The sequence below is a fragment of the Mandrillus leucophaeus genome, unplaced genomic scaffold (assembly GCF_000951045.1).
Source record: "Mandrillus leucophaeus isolate KB7577 unplaced genomic scaffold, Mleu.le_1.0 Scaffold254, whole genome shotgun sequence".
Classification (NCBI taxonomy): Eukaryota; Metazoa; Chordata; class Mammalia; order Primates; family Cercopithecidae; genus Mandrillus; species Mandrillus leucophaeus.
The window spans coordinates 3716954-3738731 of NW_012102632.1; the positions used below are offsets into that span (position 1 = coordinate 3716954).

General features: G+C 52.0%; 1 protein-coding gene across 1 annotated transcript; it reads left to right on the forward strand.

Moving 5' to 3' along the window:
- Positions 1 to 6: 6 nt before the first annotated feature.
- On the forward strand, positions 7 to 21419 carry CTSH (cathepsin H). Its single transcript, XM_011983722.1, has 13 exons — positions 7 to 194; positions 4063 to 4094; positions 6146 to 6251; positions 7511 to 7581; positions 8171 to 8275; positions 10735 to 10821; positions 11687 to 11742; positions 13687 to 13768; positions 15376 to 15444; positions 17751 to 17857; positions 20058 to 20183; positions 20978 to 21014; positions 21104 to 21419. The coding sequence occupies exons 2-13, from the start codon at positions 4086 to 4088 to the stop codon at positions 21194 to 21196; spliced, it is 948 nt and encodes a 315-aa protein (XP_011839112.1). The 5' UTR covers positions 7 to 194; positions 4063 to 4085; the 3' UTR covers positions 21197 to 21419.
- The last annotated feature ends 359 nt before the right edge of the window (positions 21420 to 21778 follow it).

Here is a 21778-nt window from a genome sequence, read left to right on the forward strand (position 1 = left end):
CGCTGCCGCTGCTCTGCGCCGGAGCCTGGCTCCTGGGAGCCCCCGTCTGCGGCGCCGCGGAACTGTCCGTGAACTCCTTAGGTACGCAGAGGGGGCGCTGCCCGAGAGGGTGCTGGCAGGTCCTACAGTGAACGCCGGGAGAACTTGGCAGGGGACGCACTGGGCTCCGGAGGAACGGGGCAGGGCTTTCCCCGGTGAGAGGCCAGGGACTCTGCGTGCTGGCACGGGGAAGGGTGAACTGCATTATAGGTGGGGGCGGGGGGGCGTCTCGGAGGGTAGGCGGCTTGTGGGACCAGAGGAGCAGATGGGCTGAGTGTCCAGGGTCCCGCTTAGCCAGGCGGCTCTCCAGCCTAGAATACCAAAGGATCCCGCAGCTCCTTCCGCCTTCCCCAACTGGGGACACAGAGTGTCACACAGAGGACTTTGATCTGTCCCTGCCAGAGGCGAGCAAGGACTTTCCAGCCTTCTGTAGCAGCTTCCCCCGGGACTTGGCACACAAGGGATCCCCATAGTGTCCTGGGAGTCCCATCTGTAGAGTAGGTTGGACGGGCTGTTTGAGAGTGTGCAACGGCAGCAGGGAAAGCACTCAGACCAGCAGCGCTTTTAACCGCACCCCAGGGCCCATGGTGTCAGGTGGAGCCCCAGGACTCCTCTTGTTGGCCAGGCTGTGACTGGTCCAGCTTCGTGCTGCCCTTGCACCCTGTCTACTGCCCGGGCTCAGGCACCGCCCTGGCTGAAGGCAAGGAGCCTGTTCTTCCCTACTGCCTCTCTCCTTTCCTACTGCCTCTGGTCCCAGCCTCTGCCCACAGGCTCTGAACTTAAAGACCACCTGCCCCCTTCACAGAGAAAAGTAGCCAAGAAACAACCCGACGAGCCAGGAAGGGGGGTGCTCTGAGCTCTGAAGGAACGGGACAGGGCTTTCCCCCAGCTAAAGGCTCAGGGGATGGGACAAAGATCACCGAGGCTGAATCTGGGCCGGAGGGTTGCCTCATTCCTTCCCACCTATTTATTAAAAAAAAAACCCAGTCTTGCAGACCTCAGTGGGTGGCCAGCTCCAGGTCAGTTCCCGACTAAGGAAAACGCAGCTGCCCCAAGCCAGGGCTGCTTGGAGGAGGCTGGCACTGAGAGACTGTCTGAATTCCAGAGCAGGGCTTGGCAAACTTTTTCTGTAAAAGACCAGATGGTAAATAACTTAGGCTTTATGGTGGTCTCTGTAGCAACTACTAACTCTGCCATGGTAGTGTGATAGTAACCATAGATTGTATGTAAGTGGGTGAGTGTGACTGGGTTCTAATAAATGATTTTTATGGCCACTGAAATTTCAGTTTCAAATGATTTTCAGATGCTATAAAATATTATATTTCTTCTAACCATTCAAAAGTGTAAGAAACTGTTTGTAGCTCAGGAGCTGTACAAAAACAGGGGCCAAGGACTGGGCGCGGTGGCTCACACCTGTAATCTCAGCACTTTGGGAGACCAGGGCAGTCGGATCACTTTAGGTCAGGAGTTCGAGACCAGCCTGGCCAATATGGTGAAACCCTGTCTCTACTGAAAATACGAAAATTAGCTGGGTGTGGTAACCAGGCGCCTGTAATCCCAGCTACTCAGGAGGCTGGGGCAGGAGACTCACTTGAAACCTAGAGGTGGCAATTACTCCAGCCTGGGTGACAGAGTAAGACTCCATCTAAACAGACAAACAAACAAACAAACAGGGGAATACTGTAGTTTCCTGAAACCTGCTCTAAATCCAGGCAAGGCAGCACACATTATGGCACTTTTAAAAGTCCTGACTAGATTGGAATGGATCTATTTGAGGGTAGAGTACGGTTCACCAGCAGATTATTCTGGCCCCAGAATAATCTCCCCAGAGGCAAACTGGTAGTCAATTGTCCTAAACTCAAACCCTGTCTCCAACTTTTGTCCTGAGTTGAGGTCAGTCTTCCTCTAAAGCCCTCAGCTGCAGCAGGGCACTTAATGAAGATTTGGAATCCCCTGAAACTCTAAAGGGACCCATGTTGGGGAAATGTGCATTTTCCCCCAGGGAAAATGGCCATAGATTGGTCTCTGGAACAGGTTCGAGACCCAAAAACAGAGATCTGAATGCTGTGTGGTAGTAATCTTCACACTGGAGGTATGAATCCTTGGAGGAATACAAAGGTATTCCAAGTGATGCCGGCAGAGTGTTCTGGAAATCCATTTACAGACCTTTTATTTCCAAATGTCCTCTTTGCTAAAACTGGGAGAGAGCCCCTGAAGGCAAGGGGGTGCCTCTTTCCTCTCATTCAATCTGAACCTGAACCGATGGGTATAAAAGCAACAGGGACGGCAAACAAAAAAACAAAACGGTAATAAATCCTTCATATCTGGCATTCTCCATTCCTCAAGGAAACTGAATTGAAGAGGAGAGGACCTCATGGGGATATCAACTGATGGGGTCTTAAAGATAATGTTGAGTGAGGCCAGGCGTGGGGACTGATGTCTGTAATCCCAACACTTTGGGAGGCCAAGGTGGGTGGATCACCTGAGGTCAGAAGTTTCAGACCAGATTGGCTAACATGGTGAAACCCCATCTCTACTAACAATATAAAAATTAGCTGGGTGTGGTGGTGGGCACCTGTAATCCCAGCTACTTGGGAGGCTGAGATAGGAGAATTGCTTGAACTGGGGAGGTGGAGGTTGCAGTGAGCGGATATCATGCCACTGCCCTCTAGCCTGGGCAACAGAGCCAGACTCTGTCTCAAAAAAAAAAAAGAAAAGGAAAGAAGGAAGGAAGCGAGGAAGGGAGGAAGGGAGTGAGGAAGGGAGGAACGGAGGAACGGAGGGAGGGAGGGAGGGGAAAAGAAAAGAAAAGGAAGGAAGGAAAGAAAGGAAAAGAAGAAAAAGAAAGGGAAGAAAGGAAGGAAAGAAAGAGAGAGAAAGAGAAAGAAAGAAAAAGAAAGAAAGTTAGTTGAGTGATAGGAGTACCATGGGATTGGATGCACAGAAAGGAGTGGAAAGATTTAAATGGCATTGCTCTTAAAAACTGCCTGCATTCCCAGCTGCTTATTTGAGCAGGGTTTGCCAGTCCTTTGACCTATAAGAAACAAAAATAAGACCAGAATTAATGCTGAACCTTTTCTCAATCAAACAATATTCACTCATGAAAATATAAATCCATTGTGGGGGATGGGTAGTAGAGTCCTGTTTATTTCATTAAGAGATGCATTTCTGATACAATTTTACTTTTGGTGTTTAACAATTACTTTTCATAATGCATAATACATTTGAAATGTTTTCATCATTTGGGACACTAATAATAATTATGATTACTCAATCCAGAATAATTTTTTTTTTTTTTTTTTTTTTTGAGATGGAGTCTTGCTCTTTCACCCAGGCGGGAGTGCAACGGCACGATCACAGCTCACTGCAAGCTCTGCCTCCCAGGTTCAAGCGATTCCCCTGCCTCAGCCTCCTGAGTAGCTGGGATTACAGGCACACACCACTATACCCAGCTAATTTTTGTATTTTTGTGGAGACGGAGTTTCACCATGTTGGCCAAGCTGGTCTTGAACTCCTGAACTCAAGCGATCCACCCACCTTGGCCTCCCAAAGTGTTGGGATTCCAGGCATGAGCCACCGCACCCAGCTGGAGTAGATAGATTTTTAAATTAACTTCTTACTGAAATATAACATCATACAGAAAGGGGCACAATTCATTAAGTATGCATTTCCACACATTTTCGCCATCTATACACACTCAGGTAACCAGTGCTCAGATGAAGAAACAGGACATGAGCAGCACCCCAGAAGCGCTTTCTGTGCCCCCACCCAGTAGGCATAGCGACTCTCTGGACTTTTAACGCCATTGATTAACAGTACATACTTTGTCACGTTAATTTGGGGTACAAAACCAGGAAGAGGCAGAGTTTCTTTTTGCATTCTGCATTATATCACACCATTTTTGATGTTTTAAATTTAGCCCAGTTTTCTAAAATGCAAATCAGTTCTAAAGTGCCCTACTTTACTATAGACTCAATAGTACTGTGATGTGCCCAGACCTAATTTTTTTTTTTCTTTTTACAGAGAAGTTTCACTTCAAGTCATGGATGTCTAAGGTCAGTGCCCAACTTCTTCTTTCTGAAGTTTTTCATTTCACAGTTTCCTGTTATCAAACCAAACTGTCCCAGATTTGAGACAATGAAAGAGGGAATTTCCAACTTTGCCTAATGGGGTCTTTCCAGACGTCGAATTGGCCAAACACTGGGAAAGATGCAGTTAAGTAAATTCCTTCCAAATAGTGGTCCCAAGTGATGAACTTGGCTGACAACCTTCCAAGCCCTGGGATTCGTTTCTGTATTTTGTATTCAAAGCATATTGTGGAGAATGTAAATTAGTACAACCATTGTAAAGAAAAAAAAAAAAAAACAGTATGAGGGTTCCACCAAAAACTCAAAACAAAACTACCATATGACCCAGCAAGCCTACTACTGAGTATATATCCAAAAGAAAGGAAAATAGTATAATGGGGAGATAACTGCACCCTCATGTTTATTGCAGAACTAGTCACAATAGCCGAGATACGGAATCAACCTAAGTGCCTATCAACGGGGAAAGCAAACATGGTGTATATACACAATGGGATATTATTCAGCCATAAAAATATGAGATTCTGTCATCTGCAGCAACATGGATGGAACTGGAGGCCAGTATGTTGAGTGAAATAAGCCAGGCATGGAAAGGCAAATATTGCATGTTCTCACTCATATGTGAGAGATAAAAAGGTGGATCTCATGAGGAAAGACAGTAGAATGGTGACTACCAGAGGCTAGGAAGGGTAGGGAAGCAGGGATGAAGATAAATTGATTCATGAATACAAAGAAATTTTTTTTTTTTTTTTTTTTTTTGAGACGGAGTCTCGCTCTGTCGCCCGGGCTAGAGTGCAGTGGCCGGATCTCAGCTCACTGCAAGCTCCGCTTCCCGGGTTTACGCCATTCTCCTGCCTCAGCCTCCTGAGTAGCTGGGATTACAGGTGCCTGCCATCACGCCCAACTAATTTTTTTGTTTTTTTAGTAGAGACGGGGTTTCACCGTGTTAGCCAGGATGGTCTCGATCTCCTGACCTCGTGATCCGCCCGTCTCAGCCTCCCAAAGTGCTGGGATTACAGGCTTGAGCCACCACGCCCGGCTAAATTTTTTTTTTTTTTGAGACAGAGTCTCACTTTGTCACCCAGGCTGGAGTGCAGTGGTGCACTCTCGGCTCACTGCAACCTCCACCTCCTGGGTTCAAGCGATTCTCATGCCTCAACCTCCTGAGTAGCTGCGATTACAGGTGCCTGCCATCACGCCCAACTAATTTTTGTATGTTTAGTAGAGATGGGGTTTCACCATGTTGGCCAGGTGGGTCTTGAACTCCCGACCTCAGGTGATCCACCCGCCCCAGCCTCCCAAAGTGCTGGGATTACAGGCGTGAGCCACCACACCTGGCCCAAAAATAATTAGATAGAAGAAATGAAACCAAGTGTTTAGCAAATAAGTTGATTGGACTGTAGTAAGCAATAATTTATTGTGTATTTCCAAATAGCTATAAGAGAATAAGTTGAATGTTCCCAGCATAAAGAAATGTTTAAAGTAATGGATATCCCAGTTACCTTGATTTGATTATTACAGATGATATGACTATATCGAAATATTACATGTATCAAAAAAAGTACATCAGCTATATATCAATAAAAAATTATACACATTTGTTCTTAGAAAACCAAAGCACACCGTGTACTGGTTGCAAAATCAGTTGAGGAACACCAGTGCTTGTGCTTTTGAAAAATGGTGATTTTTGCCATAAACTTGACCCAGCACCAGCAGCGGCGTCCAGGAGTGCCCCGCATGTGGCGGGTCTGTCCACCAGTGCCTCTTGGACCGCAAGCTGACTTTCAAGCAGCTGCATGGTTTTCATTCTGGCCACAGGACCCTGAAGATGGGGTTGTTTTGTAACTTCCCAAATTTCTCAGCAGAGACTAAGGGCAGTGCCCCGCCCATAAACACAGATTTGGCCTGTGAGTGATAGCAGGAAGAAAACCTTCGTCTTTCCTCTTATGAAAACAAAAACGTCTCCCTCTGGGGAGCTGTATCCTGTTTTCATGACTTGCTGCTGGCGTGTTTTGTTTTAGCACCATAAGACATACAGCACGGAGGAGTACCACCACAGGATGCAGACGTTTGCCAGCAACTGGAGGAAGATAAATGCCCACAACAATGGGAACCACACATTTAAAAGTACGTGGACACCTTCCTTCCTGGAAAGAAGTCAGTTAGTGAACCAGCCCATGAAAGGGCCCACTGGGTGCTGGTGGGTGGAGGGAGCAGGAGCCCGGGCTCTGAAGTTGTGTTTGGCTGACCTCAGATTGTGGCTCCACTATTACTCTCTGTGTCATGTGGGATCGTAAATTTGGGACAAAGTCGGTACCCCTCTGGGTGGTTGTGAAGTTTACAAGAGACTGTAGAAGCCCCTGCCCCTTTCCTGCCATCTGAGGGTCCAGCCTAGAAGCCAAGCTCTGTCTTTGGATTGTTGTCGGGGGTAGGGGTTGCTCATGGGCTCAGAGCAGCCCCTGGGAACATCTGCCTTCACTCCGGATTAATTTCACTAGAAACTCACACACACGTCCGGCGTATTTGCTAAGGACTCTGAGAAATATTGGTAGTTGACTAAATTGGTAATAAAGGCATCAAGCATGAACTGGAAGGAAACTTGGGCTTGAAACTCATTTCTGCCCAGTCCTAGCCTGTGACCTTCGGGGATGCTTACATGGGCAGTAAAGAGGAAATGAGGCCAGGTGTGGTGGCCCACGCCTGTAATCCCTGAAGACGAGGTCGGGAATTCGAGACCAGCCTGGCCAACATGGCGAAACCCCATCTCTACTAAAAATACAAAAATTAGCCAGGCATGGTGGCAGGCGCCTGTAGTCCCAACGACTAGGGAAGCTGAGGCAAGAGAATTGCTTGAACCTGGGAGGCGGAGCTTGTAGGGAGGCGGAGCTTGTAGTGAGCCGAGATTGCGCCACTGCCTCCAGCCTGGGCAACAGAGCGAGACTCCGTCTCAAAAAAAAAGAAAAAAGAAAAAGCGGAAATGATCACGCATCCCTCCTGGGGCTGTGTAGAGACCAAATGAGGCAGCAGGTGGGAAGGCCGCTGGCACCAGTGGAGTGGCTCTTTACCTAGCCATCCATCAGATTCACGAGGGGAGTATCTAAAAACGTAAGTGCCCAGGCTCCACCCCAGACCAACTGCATTAGCATCTCTGGAGTGTGGCCCGGATATCTATACCATCAAAAAAGCTCCCCAGGTATTTTGGCAGCACTGTAAGGGCTGACCTTAGTATACTGAATTATATTAAATACAGAAACTTAAAGGAGATGAGTTGCAGTGGTTCTAAACAGGATACAGGTAAACAGGAGGTTTTATCATTTTTTCTTGTCTCTTCATTAATGATTCACTAGCCACCTGTTTTATTTTGGTTTTTTCCTTCCTCTTTGTAGTGGCACTGAACCAATTTTCAGACATGAGCTTTGCTGAAATAAAGCACAAGTATCTTTGGTCAGAGCCTCAGGTAGGTATAATTCATTGCAACCAAATCTGAATTCTTTTAGTGAAACCTTTGGAATAAATTTGGAGCCTGCTCTGCTTCTAGGCAGATTCAGTCCCATCCCCAGATGCAGCTGAGGGTGTCCCCAGATTCGTTGGGGGAACCAGAGTAGTCAGCTCTCAGCAGTCCAGGCCCATGGCCTTAGCAATGTGGACCCTTAACTTCAGGCTCCCAGATTAAAATATAGATGCTCAGTTAAAAATGAATTTCAGATCAACAACAAGTAATTCTTTAGCATAGGTATATTCTAAATATTGCACAGGATATACTTACACTACAAAGTTATTTGTTGTTTACCTGAAATTCAAATTTAACTAGGTGAGCTGTATTTTTATTTGCTACATCTGTCTACACTATCCTAACGCTCTGGACTCTCAAGGGGACATGTCATTTAGCATCTGGGACGAGTAGACAAGAGAGGGAAGGTTCTGACAGCTGCAGTCTTTCTCATTCTGTCTTGGTGATTCCATTTTTATACATTTCTTCTTCTTGTTGTCAGAAAGGTTTTTGGTTTTGTTTATTTTCCTGAAAATAATGTGTTTGGTTGTTCCAGAATTGCTCAGCCACCAAAAGTAACTACCTTCGAGGTACTGGTCCCTACCCACCTTCCATGGACTGGCGGAAAAAAGGAAATTTTGTCTCACCTGTGAAAAATCAGGTATGCTTGGCAATCTCCATCCTCTCCCTGCAAAACAGCCACACTCCCAGACAATACACTAGGAAGAACAACTCAAAAAGTCCACAAAACCACCTTAAACACATGCCTGCCTCTGTTTCCTCTCAGCATCTCTCCAGCCCTCTTCCTTTGAGGCGCCAGGGAGGTCAGCACTTCTCTAGGCTGCTCTGGAGGATGCAAAAGTTCCTCTTTATTGGGCTAAAGTTCACTGCCTTCCTTCGCCACGCCCCGCATTTTCCCATTGGTGCCAGGTCTCTCCTACAGAGCCATCCAAAACATTATGTTCCCTGTGCCCATCTGGACACCAGAACCCCATGCATCTCCTCTTCCCCGCTCCTTCCTCTCCGAGCCACCAGGGTCCAGCCCCTGCCCTGGCTGGCCGCATCCCTCTGGTTAGTCCGTGTGTCATGCATCAGCAAGCTTCTCATGGCAGGGGCTGGCCTCTGTGGCCCTCGTTGTGGGGCACAGAGGGCTTGGCAAGGTGAGAGGCCCCGCCTTCCTCCATGGGGGAGCAGTGGGGGGGGTCTCAACACAGGCCCTGTCCCAGAGAGTCTGGACCCTGCCCCCGCTGTTCTCCCGGCCTGCTGTGGCCCCTCCCCTAGCAGTGAACCTGCTGTGGCCTTCTTCAGCAAGACGCTGACCACTGGTCTCTAGGAAATATGAAGTGAAGGTTTCCTTCCTGGAAACTCCTGGCTTTCCATCAAAATTCTCCATGAGAAATGTTTTTTCACTTTCCAAAAAGCCATGCAGCACAGCTTGAAATCCTCCCGGGCTCTCAGTGTTCATGGAGCCTGCCAAGTGTTGGATGTTTAACTAGCACCCAGGAGCCAAAGCAAACCTCTCCTTGCTGCAGGGAGTGGAGTAGAAGCCTACCTTTGCCCCTGTGACCTTTTTAGACCCTCTGAGAACCACATGACAATTCAGGGCAACACGTAGCAAGTGTGGAAACCTAAACCTGCTCACCACTTGGACAGGTAGGAAAGGGAGGCCCACCAAGAATTTTCCAAGTCCTCCTGTTAACTGATCCCGGGCTATCAGGCAGAACGCAGCCAGCTGGGCTAAGGGAGCAGAATGAGGTGCTTCCTGTCATCGATGTGTGCTGTCTCTTACTGTGGCCGCTGTGTGGGGATAGAGATGGACAGCAGCCCCAGCGTCCATCAGCTCAGCACCCCCTTTGAGAGTTTATCACTTTACGGGGGGGAGCCTGAGAGGGAGGGTGGTTTGCCTGAGGTCCAAGGTAAGTAAGTGACAGAGGGGACTCAAAACCAGACCCCTGCCCCAAGTCTAGCACCCAAGGCTCAGCCCAGCTCCGCCTCCTTCAGCAGTGAGCATAGTCTCCCCTGAAGTGGCCACGCCTGCCTCATTGACCGTCTCTCCGGGACTCTCTCACCAGGCCGTCCCTCCCTCCCCCAGCTGAGAGAGATATGTAAAGGGAAGAGATTGGGGGAGGCCAGTGTGAACCTGGGATGATGACATGGAAGGCAGGAAGGGGACTTAGAGACATTTCAGAAGCCGAAGACGAAAGACTGAACCAGTGAGGCAAAGAAACAGGGATGAGCCCGAGAGAAATCCTTACGGCAGCCACCAGCATTGTGCCCATGGGGCCGACTGCCTGACCAGCAGGATCTGACCTAACCCTGCTAGTGCCCTGCAAGCAGGAACCCTCGCCATTCCCACTTTACAAGCAATGAAGCCAACGCTTCGAGAGGGGAAGTGACTTGCCCAGGTCACCCACCTGGTGTGTGGCAGAGCTGGGATGTGAACCAGGCAGGCAGGCTGCAGCCCCCCACACCTAACCCTCATGTTATTCTGGAGGTGTTGTGAATAAGGGGGCCAGGTAGCGGCAATGAACTGTCAGAAGGTGGGGAGATGAGTGGATGGGGCGGGTCCCCCAGAGTCTGGGGTGTCAGGGGTGTCTGGGTGGGGTTGTCTGCAGTTAGTTGGATGTCTGAGCCTGAGTGGAGGTCAGCACTGGGCTAGGGTTTGGGGAGCTGTTAGTTTAACAGGACTGTGGGTAGAATGAGACTGGAGGTAGAAAGGTGAGAGAAGGTTCTAAAAACAGAACTTTGGGGCATCCTTCTGTGGGGGACCAGTGGCAAAAAGAGGAGCCAGCTGAAGATCGAGAAGGAAGAGAGCCAGAAGACTGTAGAATGGGGTGGGGGACTCCAGGCCCTGGCAGGATGGTGGAGATTGGCCACCAAGAGGTGGGGATTGGGAGTCCACACGTGCTGGTCAGAGGCCACCTGCTGCTCCTGCTCCTTTGCAAGCCTCTCAGGACTTGTGAGGCTCAGAATGAATGGATCTGGAATAGGGCGTTGTAAACTGTCAAGGCACTTGAGGACTCGGGAGCTCTGGCAGGGTCAGCAGAGGAAGGCAGAAGGCAGGGCTGTCTCACGGTGTCCCCATCACTGATGTCCTCTGCCCTCCCCTGGCCTTTCCAGGGTGCCTGCAGCAGTTGCTGGACTTTCTCCACCACAGGGGCCCTGGAGTCTGCGATTGCCATCGCAACCGGGAAGATGCTGTCCTTGGTAAGAAATCAGCCACAGGCCACCCCCTGCAGAAGACACCCCAGCCTGATGTGGGCCAGGCCTGAGCCTTTGGTCTCCCTGGAGCACTGGCTAAGGGTGCTGTTTCAGGTGGACCCAGATGCCCCAGCCTTGTGGACATCTAGCATGAGAATCTTAACTGATGCTTTTCCTGGGAAGGATCTGAGTTTATTAAGGAACTGGCCCAAGGGCTCATTCCCAGGTGGATCTGGGTGGTCCTTAGCTTGACAGCCTTGAGCCTTCCCCGCAGAGGGGCTCAGAAAGGCGGAGCCTGCCTGGTGGGTAGCCAGCTAGGAGCTACGCCCTTCCCAGCAGCCTCAGTTATCTTCATGAGGGAAGAGCTGGGACCTATGCATCCATCCCCTCGCCCACAAGAGAGGGATGATGCCCCTGCAGGAACTGTCCTAGCCCCTGCCTCTGTGTGGGAAGGAGGGAGTGTGCACAGCAGGCCTGGTGAGGCCATGAGGGCCCTAGGTTGAAGACAGATGGGGGTTGGGTTTCTGGCTAGGCCTGTTTCCCCCATCCTATACACCGCTGTGGGACCCCATGCTCTGCATCGTATGGGCACACCTACAGGGCAAGGGCTTGGACCCAGCAGCCCTCGCCCCCTCTCACCTTCCCTGGCTGCCCCTGCTTACTGAGTCCCTCCTGACATATGCCAGCTGCTGAGCTGGCACTGCAGGACATACAGCAACTGTTCCTGCCCTTGGGGAGTTTATAATTTGATCACCTGGACACAGCACTGATGGGGCCCCAGATGTGGCTCAGCCAGGGAGGCTCAGCGCCTCGTGCCAAACCTTTGATGGCTTCTCAGCTCGCAGCTTACTGGGTTGTGTCCTTCTTCCAGGCTGAACAGCAGCTGGTGGACTGCGCCCAGGACTTCAACAATCACGGCTGCCAAGGGTATGTCCCTGACCAGGAGGGGCCCAAAACCTCCTCATTTCCCACTGACCGCTTCGACAGGATCCAGTGTGTGCTGGCTGTGCCACAGATATAATCCCACCATGCCCTGGGTGATGGCTAAATGGTCTCTGTCATATAAGGGCAGTCACCTCATATGGCCATGTCTCATAGCCAGGACAGGGCAGAGCTGGAATCCGAGCCCAGGCCTCTGTCCTCTCTCCACTGTATCACCTGGCTCTCCACAGCACGGTTGACCCCACCCGCCACCAAGGCCTCTGGGAGTGTGGCTAAAAGAATTTAATAGAGTGAGCAACACACCATTACACATCATCCTCCAAACCCGAGATCCACACACAGATACAGGGTTGGCCTTTAGATGAACTTGCTAAAGTCCCAGCTTCCCAAGCTCGTTGCACCCTGTGAGGGTGAGGTGGCCGTGCGTAAGGGCTGTACCTTGCCTGGACCTGCTTTCCTGGCCCACTCTAAAGCAGGTTGCCAGGAATTTGCTGACATTTCTACAGTGACTGTAGCCCTCCCTTCATGCAGTGCTCTGAGACATTTCGGTGGTCTTTGCTCACCTGGCACATGGTGTGCATAAAGCCAGGCCCTTGGGGTGCCCTGCCTCAGCTCCCCTCCACCTCCCTGGGGCACATCCCTCTCCCAGGCCCCAGCCCCTCTGAGCTGGCTCTTCCTCCTGCAGGGAGCCGTGCTGCAGCCGAGTCCTGGGGACCCAGGGGTGAAGTCACAGCCTGCTCTCAGATCCACCATCCTGCTCAGTGTCCCCTCACTTCTGGTCTGTTTCCGTTCCACAGCTTAGAAATCTGACCCATAACAAGACTCTGACATTTGGGCACTCTGGGGTCCCACTGTTTTTATTTTTATTTCATTTTTTATTTATTATTATTATTTTTTTGAGACAGAGTCTCGCTCTTGTCGCCCAGGCTGGAGTGCAGTGACGCAGTCTCGGCTCGCTGCAACCTCCGCTGCCTGTGTTCAAGCAATTCTCTTGCCTCAGCCTCCTGGCGGTGGTCCACGGCATTACAGGTGTGTACCACCACACCTAGCTAATTTTTGTATTTTTAGTAGAGACGGGGTTTCACCATGTTGGCCAGGCTAGTCTCGTACCCCTGACTTCAGGTGATCTGCCTGCCTTGGCCTCCCAAAGTACTGGAATTACAGGCGTGAGCCGCCACATCCAGCCTGTTTTTCAAAGGAGTCTGTTTGCTTTGGTTCGGGATGATACTTCCTTTTCTCATTCATACAACAAATATCACAGAGCACCCACTGTGTGTAGGCCCTGGGGATACGGCACTCAGCAGAACTGGAGGAGCGGGCATTCTGACAGGCTCAGACAGACCACGGTCAAGGCTAGACTAGGTCAGGTGGTGCGGAATGCTATGGAGAGAAACAGAGAAGGGATGGGGATTGCTGGGCAGCTGCTGAGTTTTTGTTTATTCTGGGAGGCCATGTGATGTAGAAAAACACCCACTTTTGAACCACTTCCCAGCTTTAGCTGTGTGGCTCTGGCCAGGTTATTCAGCCTCTTTGCCTCAGCAAATTACAGCATCTACCACACAGGGTCGACACGAGGGGTCAGGGAGTCGTGCCTGGGAAGCACCTGCTCAGGGGCACGGCCGTGCTGATGACTGCTCTGGGCTGATGCTGTTGACTGTGGTGTGGGGCTGTGCGCTCCTGACAGGGCAGCTGGCCTTGAGGGGTCTTTGTCCCACTGAGGCATGTTTGGACTGGTCCTTGGACTCCGGTGGCCTCACCTGAGTTTGCTGAGTCTTATCTCAAGGCCTCTCAGAGACCTCCTCTGCCACTGGGACACGCCCAACCAAGTCCCCAGCCTGCCAGGCCAGACATCTTGCTGCGCCAGCCCCCGAGGGTCCCGCCTCTATCAGGACGGCCCCAGGTGGGCTCACCTGTGTGTACTTCTTGCAGGGGTCTCCCCAGCCAGGCTTTCGAGTACATCCTGTACAACAAGGGGATCATGGGTGAAGACACCTACCCCTACCAGGGCAAGGTAACTCCAGCAGCCTCCGCTCTGTCTCCTTGGTGTACAGCACGCCTAGTTTCACCCCCTCCCCAGCCTGGAAGACATCCCTTCTCCCCCCACCTCCCTCCCACTGGAATTCTCACAATCGTCTGTGCTCTCCAAATTCTTCCTTCCCCTCCTCCACCCACCTGAGCCCACTGCTCTCACTAGTCTAGGGGCCTCTTATTCTCACCCCATACCCGCTTTGCAGTACCATATCCCTCCTTCCTGAGCCAGCCTTCTCAGGACCCCTCCTTCCCCCGACCTGCCCCATCTTCCGGGCTCCTCTCCCTCCTGCCACGAGCGCCATCCTCTCGCCTCTAGCCTCTGTCCATGCAGTCGGCCTCTTGTGCCAAGGGCCCTTTGGGGGTCCACCCCCAGCCCCACGCTCTCAAGGCTGCTGGTTCTCCCCACCATCACCTCCGCCCAGCCTGGCCACAGCCAAGTGACTTGTCTTTCCCCGAGACCTGTTGCTCTTCCTGTATTTCCCCTCGTGGTGACGAGCGGCACTGGCCTCCCTCAGAATTTCCTGGGTGTCCATAGTCCTGTCAGCCGGTCCCCCTCCCTACCCTGCCCTGCCGCCAGCCTGCTGACCACCACAGACCTCACAGAACTCCCTTTGCCCATCTGTGTTGCTGACCGCTCAGACTGGGGCTTCCATCCAGACCCCTGAGGGTGGCCTCCCCCAGGCCTCTCAGACCCAGCTCAGACCCCACGCCTGCCTGAATCAGAAAGCTGCAGAGGCTCCATGAGGCCTTCAGGAGAAAGCCCAGACTCCAGCTCAGTCTCCCTGTCCCTGTCTCTTTTACTCTCCCTTCATTTTTTTTTTTTTTTTTTTTTTGAGATGGAGTCTTGCTTTGTTGCCCAGGCTGGAGTGCAATGGCGCAATCTCCGCTCACTGCAACCTCCACCTCCCGAGTTCAAGCAATTATCTGCCTCAGCCTCCTGAGTAGCTGGGATTACAGGCACCCGCCCCCATGCCCAGCTAGTTTTTTGTATTTTTAGTAGAGACAGGGTTTCACCATCTTGGCCAGACTGGTATTGAACTCCTGGCCTCGTGATCTACCTGCCTCAGCCTCCCAAAGTGCTGTGATTACAGGCGTGAGCCACTGCACCTGGCCGACTCTCCCTTCTTAAACTCATGCCCAGGCCCAGCCCCATGCTGGTTCCTAAATGCCAGGTCCTGCCCTCCCTCCAGTCCTGTCGGTTGTCCTGCTGCCTTCTCTCCTGCCTTGAAAGGGCTGTGCTTCCCTCCTTGTGACTTTACCCCTGCACCTGCCTCTTGCCAGCGTTGTTTCCTGGGCTGAGACTGTCCCCACTCCCCTGCCACACAGGCTCTGACTCGGCCTCCACTTCTCAGCGAGTTTCCTCAGGCCGGGTCAGGCCCCTCCCCAGGCTCCCACCACACACCATGTGTGCCCACCTCTGCCAAAGCCAGGACAGGACCATCTGCTACCAGACCCTAAGCTCCTTGAAGACAAGGATGCCAGGCCCTGGCACATCTTGTTTTGTTTAGTAAATGTTATTGAACTGCATGGGGAGGCTGAGACTTCAGGTCCCTAACCTGTATTTCATGCCCTTTGCATCCTCAACAGGATGGTGATTGCAAGTTCCGGCCTGGAAAGGCCATCGGCTTTGTCAAGGATGTAGCCAACATCACAATCGTGAGTGCCGATCCCCCCTGGGATGGGGAATGCGTCCTGATGAGGAGACCTCTCTCACGCTGTCCGATAGCCAATGGGCCCAGCAGGGCAGCCTTTCTGGCAGCACATCCCTTTGATGAGTTCAGATTATCATTGGGTCTCAGTTGCTGTGACAGTGGCGAGGTGGGAGGTGGGAGGGAAAGTGCAAACTGGCAGGCAGGCTCTTTGGTTCTGAACTCCAGATCCACCCATGCCTTCATTCTTGTGGTTCTCTTTTCTTGCCTGTAAAATGCAAGCAATTGTCCACATCCCACAGAAGCGGGTATGGGCATGTGCTTGACACAGCGTGTGTGAGACTGAGGAGGGTGACTGTGTGTCACTCAGGATGAGCCAGGTTCTGTTGTAATAACAACTGTGCCCAATCTGCATGGCTAACAGTCAAAGGGTGTGCGGCACCCCTGCGCCCATGCACAGCTTAGGGAGGGTGGTGTGTGCTCGGTGTCATTGGCCTCATGCCAGGACTAGAAGGAAAGAGGGTGGTAAATGATGCCCTAGCTCTAAAGCCAAAGCAAGTCGCCCAGTCACAGTTGACCTCAAGTGAATAGGGAAGTGTGGTCTTACCCTGCTTCTCCCAGAGAGAACTGGAACGTGAGTGAATGCCCTCATGACTCCAGTGTGCATGCGTACAAGTGTGGGAGGGTATGTGTGAGGAGTGGAGGAATATCCCTCAGGTTGTGTATGTGCCCACGAATATATGTACAGTTCACAAACGTGATGTCTGTGCAATGACAGCAGCTGCCATTTAGTTGAAGCATATGCCAAGCTCTCAGCAGTAACATCCTTAACTTGATGGAGTACTTCTAGGCGATGTACCAACCCTCCACACACACTATCCCCTCTAGACCCGAACTGGCCCTAGAAGATGAGTATCCTTATTACCTCATGTGACAGATGAGGAAACGAGCTCCAAGTGGTTAAGTAACATGCCCAAGGCCACAGAGCTAGGAAATGGATGCTGGATTTGAACTAAGAATATGTCATTCCAGAACCAGGGCTCATTGCCTTGACAGCGTACAGTCCACACCCTGTACTCAGGATATCACCCTCTTCAGAATGTTGCTGCTGTCACTCAAGCTGGCTGCTCTGGGCCGTGATATCCCACAGACAGGTGAATTGGGGCCTCAAAGGTATCCTTTGCGTGGTCCCCAGAAGAGCCTCATTGGTGACACCTGCAGGGCCCTGACGACCAGGCCAGAACTGGCATTCAGCCCTCTTGGGCAGGCCCATGGGGTGGAAATGGTGCCACCCACAGAAGTCATCACCCCTGTGCTGGGCCGGCCTCTGTGCCCTCCATGTCTCAGATATGCCCCGACTTGTCGAGCTCACAAGGCCTCGTCCACATACCAGGAAGGAAGGCACTCCCTCGCCAGGCAGCTGTTTGCTTTTCATCGCTGGGTCTCTGTCCACCCCTCCAGGGAGGCAGGATGGAGGGAGGCTGGGTGCCCCGTCCCTCCTGCACTTGCTTCCCTTCAGCAGGGCCCTGGCGTCAGTGCAGGTAACTTTCATCCCCATTTCAACTCCTAGAGGTCTCTTCGTTAGCGCACTTGAACCCAGCCACCCCCAACCCAGAAGCTCCAAAAAGTGCTGATGCCTGGGCCCCACCCTGCAGATACTGCTGTAGTTGGTCTGGGGCACAGCCTGGACTTGGGGTTTTTTTAAAGTTCCACATGAGGTTCTACCTGCTGCTGTCACCTGGTCTCTGCAGCTCTGTTCCAAAGCTGCAGCCTCCAGGAAGCCACCCTGACTTCCCCCACCTGCCTTCCCCCTTGGAGGGGACAGGTTCTACTCAGAAGGCACACAGCCCTCAGCTGGGTCATCTCTTGTTTCCACCGCCATCTGGGACCTACCCGTCCATGGTTTATAATCCCTGTGTTCTAGTAGCAAATCTTTGTGGACTGGGTTTATGGGTGTAGGGCGTCCTGGGGTAGTGGGACATCATACCCATCTCTGCAGCCCTGAGAGCTGCTGGCCCAGGAGAGGACCTCAGGGAATGGGTGTGAATGACTGAATGAGTGGGTCCACGCTGTCCCCCGAGGTCCCTATCCCAGAGGGTGCAGGGTTTCCTAGGAGCAGAGTTGGGGAGAGGAATGAGAGATGGCCAGACAGACCCAGCCAGAGACGGGAAGGGAGAGAGGCCACAGGGGAGCTAGTTCTGGCCATGATGCTGCTCTGGGCCTCTAGCCCCTAGCTTGAGGCAAAAGGCTGTACTGTGAAAAGAGTAGGGAGATGACAGGCTGTGTGTGTCTGTCTCGGTCCTGTTTCTACAGTATGATGAGGAAGCGATGGTAGAGGCTGTGGCCCTCTACAACCCTGTGAGCTTTGCCTTCGAGGTGACTCAGGACTTCATGATGTATAAAACGGGCATCTACTCCAGGTGAGTCGGGGTCCCAGGAACCAGGAGGGACAGTGGGGAGGGCCTTGGTGGGCCTCCTCACACCCCACTCATGGGACTTGGGCTCACAGCTCAGACTCCTTCCTCTGTGTCAGACCCTTCATGACACCTGCCAGGTGCTGGGCGTTTTACACATCCCTCAGGTAATCCTCACACAGCCCCAAGGGCTAGGAGCCATGGCCTCTTCTCACAGCAAAGGAGACAAGGTCAGAAAGGATACAGCAGACGCAGGCCACCTGGCTAGTGAGAGCTAGGGCCAAAATGTGAGAGCTCTGTGTTCCTTAACAGAAGAGCTGCCTCCAGTTTGAAAAACCCATGTTCAGGCCAGGCGTGGTGGCTCACGCCTGTACTCCCAGCACTTTGGGAGGCCAAGGCGGGCGGATCACTTGAGGCCAGGAGTTAGAGACCAGCCTGGCCAACATGGCGAAACCCCATCTCTACTAAAAATACAAAAATGGAAAAAGAGCCAGGCATGGTGGTGCGCGCCTGTAATCCCAGCTACTCGGGAGGCTGAAACACAAGAATTGCTTGAACCCGGCAGGTAGAGGTAGCACTGAGCCAAGATTGTGCCACTGCACTCCAACCTTGGTGACAGAGCGAAGCTCTGTCTCAGATAAAGAAAACCCATGTTTAAAAATTCAAAGACATAAAATAGGGAGGAGAGAGTAGCTGCCCTCACACACCAGGATCCTGCACTGGAGGAGTCACCCAGGCTTCTTCAGAAAAACCAAGCTTTAGCCTCTTTACTACGGGGTTTCTCTCACCAGCACCTCTTCGCCTGCCTGGTTTGCAGCCTCGTTTCCCTCCCTTCATCAGTTGCTGCCCTTTAACGTCACTCACGTCTGTGCTCTCCTGTCTCTCCCTGAGGCTCTGCCCCTGCCCTCATTGTCCTTGGACCCCCTAACCCCCCCACACACTGTTCCAGCCTCCACTGGGAGCTCTCTGCCTTCTGAAACACTCCTCTTGACACACCAACCTTTGAATACACCAGTGTCCCTGCTTTCCCAGGGTCCTACCCTCGGGGGGACCCTCATGATCTGGTCCTCCCTCTTTTTCTACACTCATCTGCCATCAAACCCCGTCTCCTCTGTTCCACCCTGCAGTCCCCACCCCGGCCACACAGAAGGGTTCATAGTTCCATGGGCATTCCCCGCCTCCTCAGGGAGCCTTCCCTGACCCACCCTGCCCACCCCCGCCCCGGTGGGTTGGATCCCCCTCCTGCGGGCTCTGTCACCCTCCCACTGTCACAGCCCTCAGGCCTCTGTAGAGAAGCAGCTTCTTTGCCAACCTGCTCCCTGCCAAACAGGGCTTCCAAGGGACAGTTATGCATGCTGCCTGGATCCCGGCACCTGGCCCCGGGCCTGGCACGAGCCCATGGCCCACTTGCACATCAGCTGAATTCACACCTGACCACTGCAGTTTGTTCTCTTGAATTTCTTGGAATTTCCTTATGGAAGCTAGTTCACTTTTGTAAACAGAAGAAGTTGTATTTTTGCCATAGGTGTAAAGCAATATTTAATAAATGCAGTGGCAACGAGGCAAAGCCGTGTTAAATTCTGCCAGACGCTGTTGCCTGGAGAAGGTGCAGCGGGAAGGCGGCGCTCTCCTTGCTAGGAAAGAGGGAGTAGAAAGTGTCAGGGGTGAGACATGGGCCAGCACCATATGGGGAGTTTCCCAACAGGAGCAGAAGAACCAAAAGAACTGAAAGGGCCGGGTGTGGTGGCTCACACCTGTAATCCCAGCACTTTGGGAGGCCTTGGCGGGTGGATCACCCAAGGTCAGGAGCTCGAGACCAACCTAGCCAACATGATGAAACCCCGTCTCTACCCCGTCAAAATACAAAAATTAGCCAGGTGTGGTGGCGCACGCCTGTAATCCCAGCTACTCAGGATTCCGAGGCAGGAGAATTGTTTGATCCCTGGAGGTAGAGGTTGCAGTGAGCAGAGATAGCACCATTGCACTCCAGCCTGGGCAACAGAGTGAGACTCCACCTCAAAAATAAAAAGAACTGAAAGGAGTTCTCTCGCGGTGACTAAATGTGATTAAATCACCACCTTACATGCCTCCCTGGTCCCCTGTGGGGAACATTGGTCTAAAGCACTCAAAGAGGCATTGTTGGATGGGACTGTCATTGCTTTTATCCTTCCCATATGATCACCTCTTTTTAAATTTTGTTTTCCAGTACTTCCTGCCATAAAACTCCAGATAAAGTAAACCATGCAGTACTGGCTGTTGGGTATGGAGAAGAAAATGGGATCCCTTATTGGATCGTGAAAAACTCTTGGGGTCCCCATTGGGGAATGAATGGGTAAGCAGCTCCCAGGTCCCACTGCTGGGAGGGGGCTGTTGCTCAGGCCTGGAGGCCCTGGGGACATCGCTTCCACCTCAGAGTTACGGCTTCCGCAAATGAGCTGGGCAGCCAAGCCCTAGCCCAGGCCAGGGGGAAAGGGAGCATGAGAATGTAGCCTCCACATCTCCAAGCCCCCATTTGCAGCCCTCACAGGGCCCCAGGTCTTCAGGATGCTGCAGGGAGAGCAGGAGGCCAGCTGGCTCAGAAGGACTGCTAGGAAAACAGCTCAGAACTCGGAACTCTGCTGGCACGAAATCAGTGTCTGGGAGGGTCCGTCTCTGAGAAATCAAGGCAACAAATGTACCCCTGATCACTGACAGCCCCTCCTTTGGGGAGAAAAGGCTGGCATGGGGCGGCCTGGGTGTACATGCTGCCGTGCCTTTGTTCTGTCCTCCTGCCAGACTCTATGTCTTCGTCTGAAAAGGAGAGCTTTCGTGTTTGTTCCCTTAGGGCCCTGTTGATTAAATAGCTGTGTGAGGGCCTGGCCAGGGCTACGAGGGGGCCCTCGGTAAATTTTCGGGAGAAGTGGGATATGGAATGTTCATTTGGCAGCCAAGGAGAAGGAAGAATGAATTCTTTATAAAGTCAGGTCAGTGATTTGCTGGTGATCAAATAAGCTGAATGCTACTGTTTTATGAATAAATTCAGAGGGTCTCATCCCTAAAGTCAGCTCTTGGTGAGCAGCAAAACATTCTAGAAAGGCCTGTGGTCAGGAGACCACCGGCTGGGCCTCAGCTCCTCTCTTTGCCCAGGTACTTCCTCATTGAGCGTGGAAAGAACATGTGTGGCCTGGCTGCCTGCGCCTCCTACCCCATCCCTCTGGTGTGAGCCATGGCTGCCGCAGTGCAGACTGGCGGAGAAGGAGAGAAACGAGCAGCCTGGGCCTGGGTGGAAATCCTGCCCTGAAGGAAGTTGTGGGGAGATCCACTGGGACCCCCAGCGTTCTGCCCTCACCTCTGTGCCCAGCCTAGAAACCTACAGAGAAGGAGGAGTTCCACCACGAGCTCACCTACGTCTGTGACGCAAAGATCACCAGCCATGTGCCTTAGTGTCCTTCTTAACAGACTCAAACCACATGGACCACGAACATTCTTTCTGTCCAGAAGGGCTACTTTCCACACATAGAGCTCCAGGGACTCTCTTTTCTGTATTCGTTGTTCAATAAACATTGAGTGAGCACCTCCCTGGATGGAGCATGCTGGTCATCAGTTGCCCATCTCTACTGAAAATACAAAAATTAGCCAGGCGTGGTGGTGTGTGCCTGTAGTCCCAGCTACTCAAGAGACTGAGGCAGGAGAATTGTTTGAATCCGGGATTGGGAGGTTGCAGTGAGCTGAGATGGCGCCACAGAACTCCAGCCTAGGTGACAGCGAGACTCTGTCTCAAAAGAATAAAATAAAAAATAAAAGGGGCAGCCAGGCGCAGTGGCTCATGCCTGTAATCCTAGCACTTTGGGAGGCCAAGGTGGGTGGATCACAAGGTCAAGAGATCGAGACCATCCTGGCCAACATGGTGAAACCCTATATGTACTAAAAATACAAAAAATTACCTTA

Coding starts and splice junctions, on each gene's coding strand:
- CTSH (XM_011983722.1), top strand. Junction 10,822..11,686: donor CCGGGAAGATGCTGTCCTTG/GTAAGAAATCAG, acceptor TCCTTCTTCCAG/GCTGAACAGCAGCTGGTGGA. Junction 13,769..15,375: donor CCTACCCCTACCAGGGCAAG/GTAACTCCAGCA, acceptor CATCCTCAACAG/GATGGTGATTGCAAGTTCCG.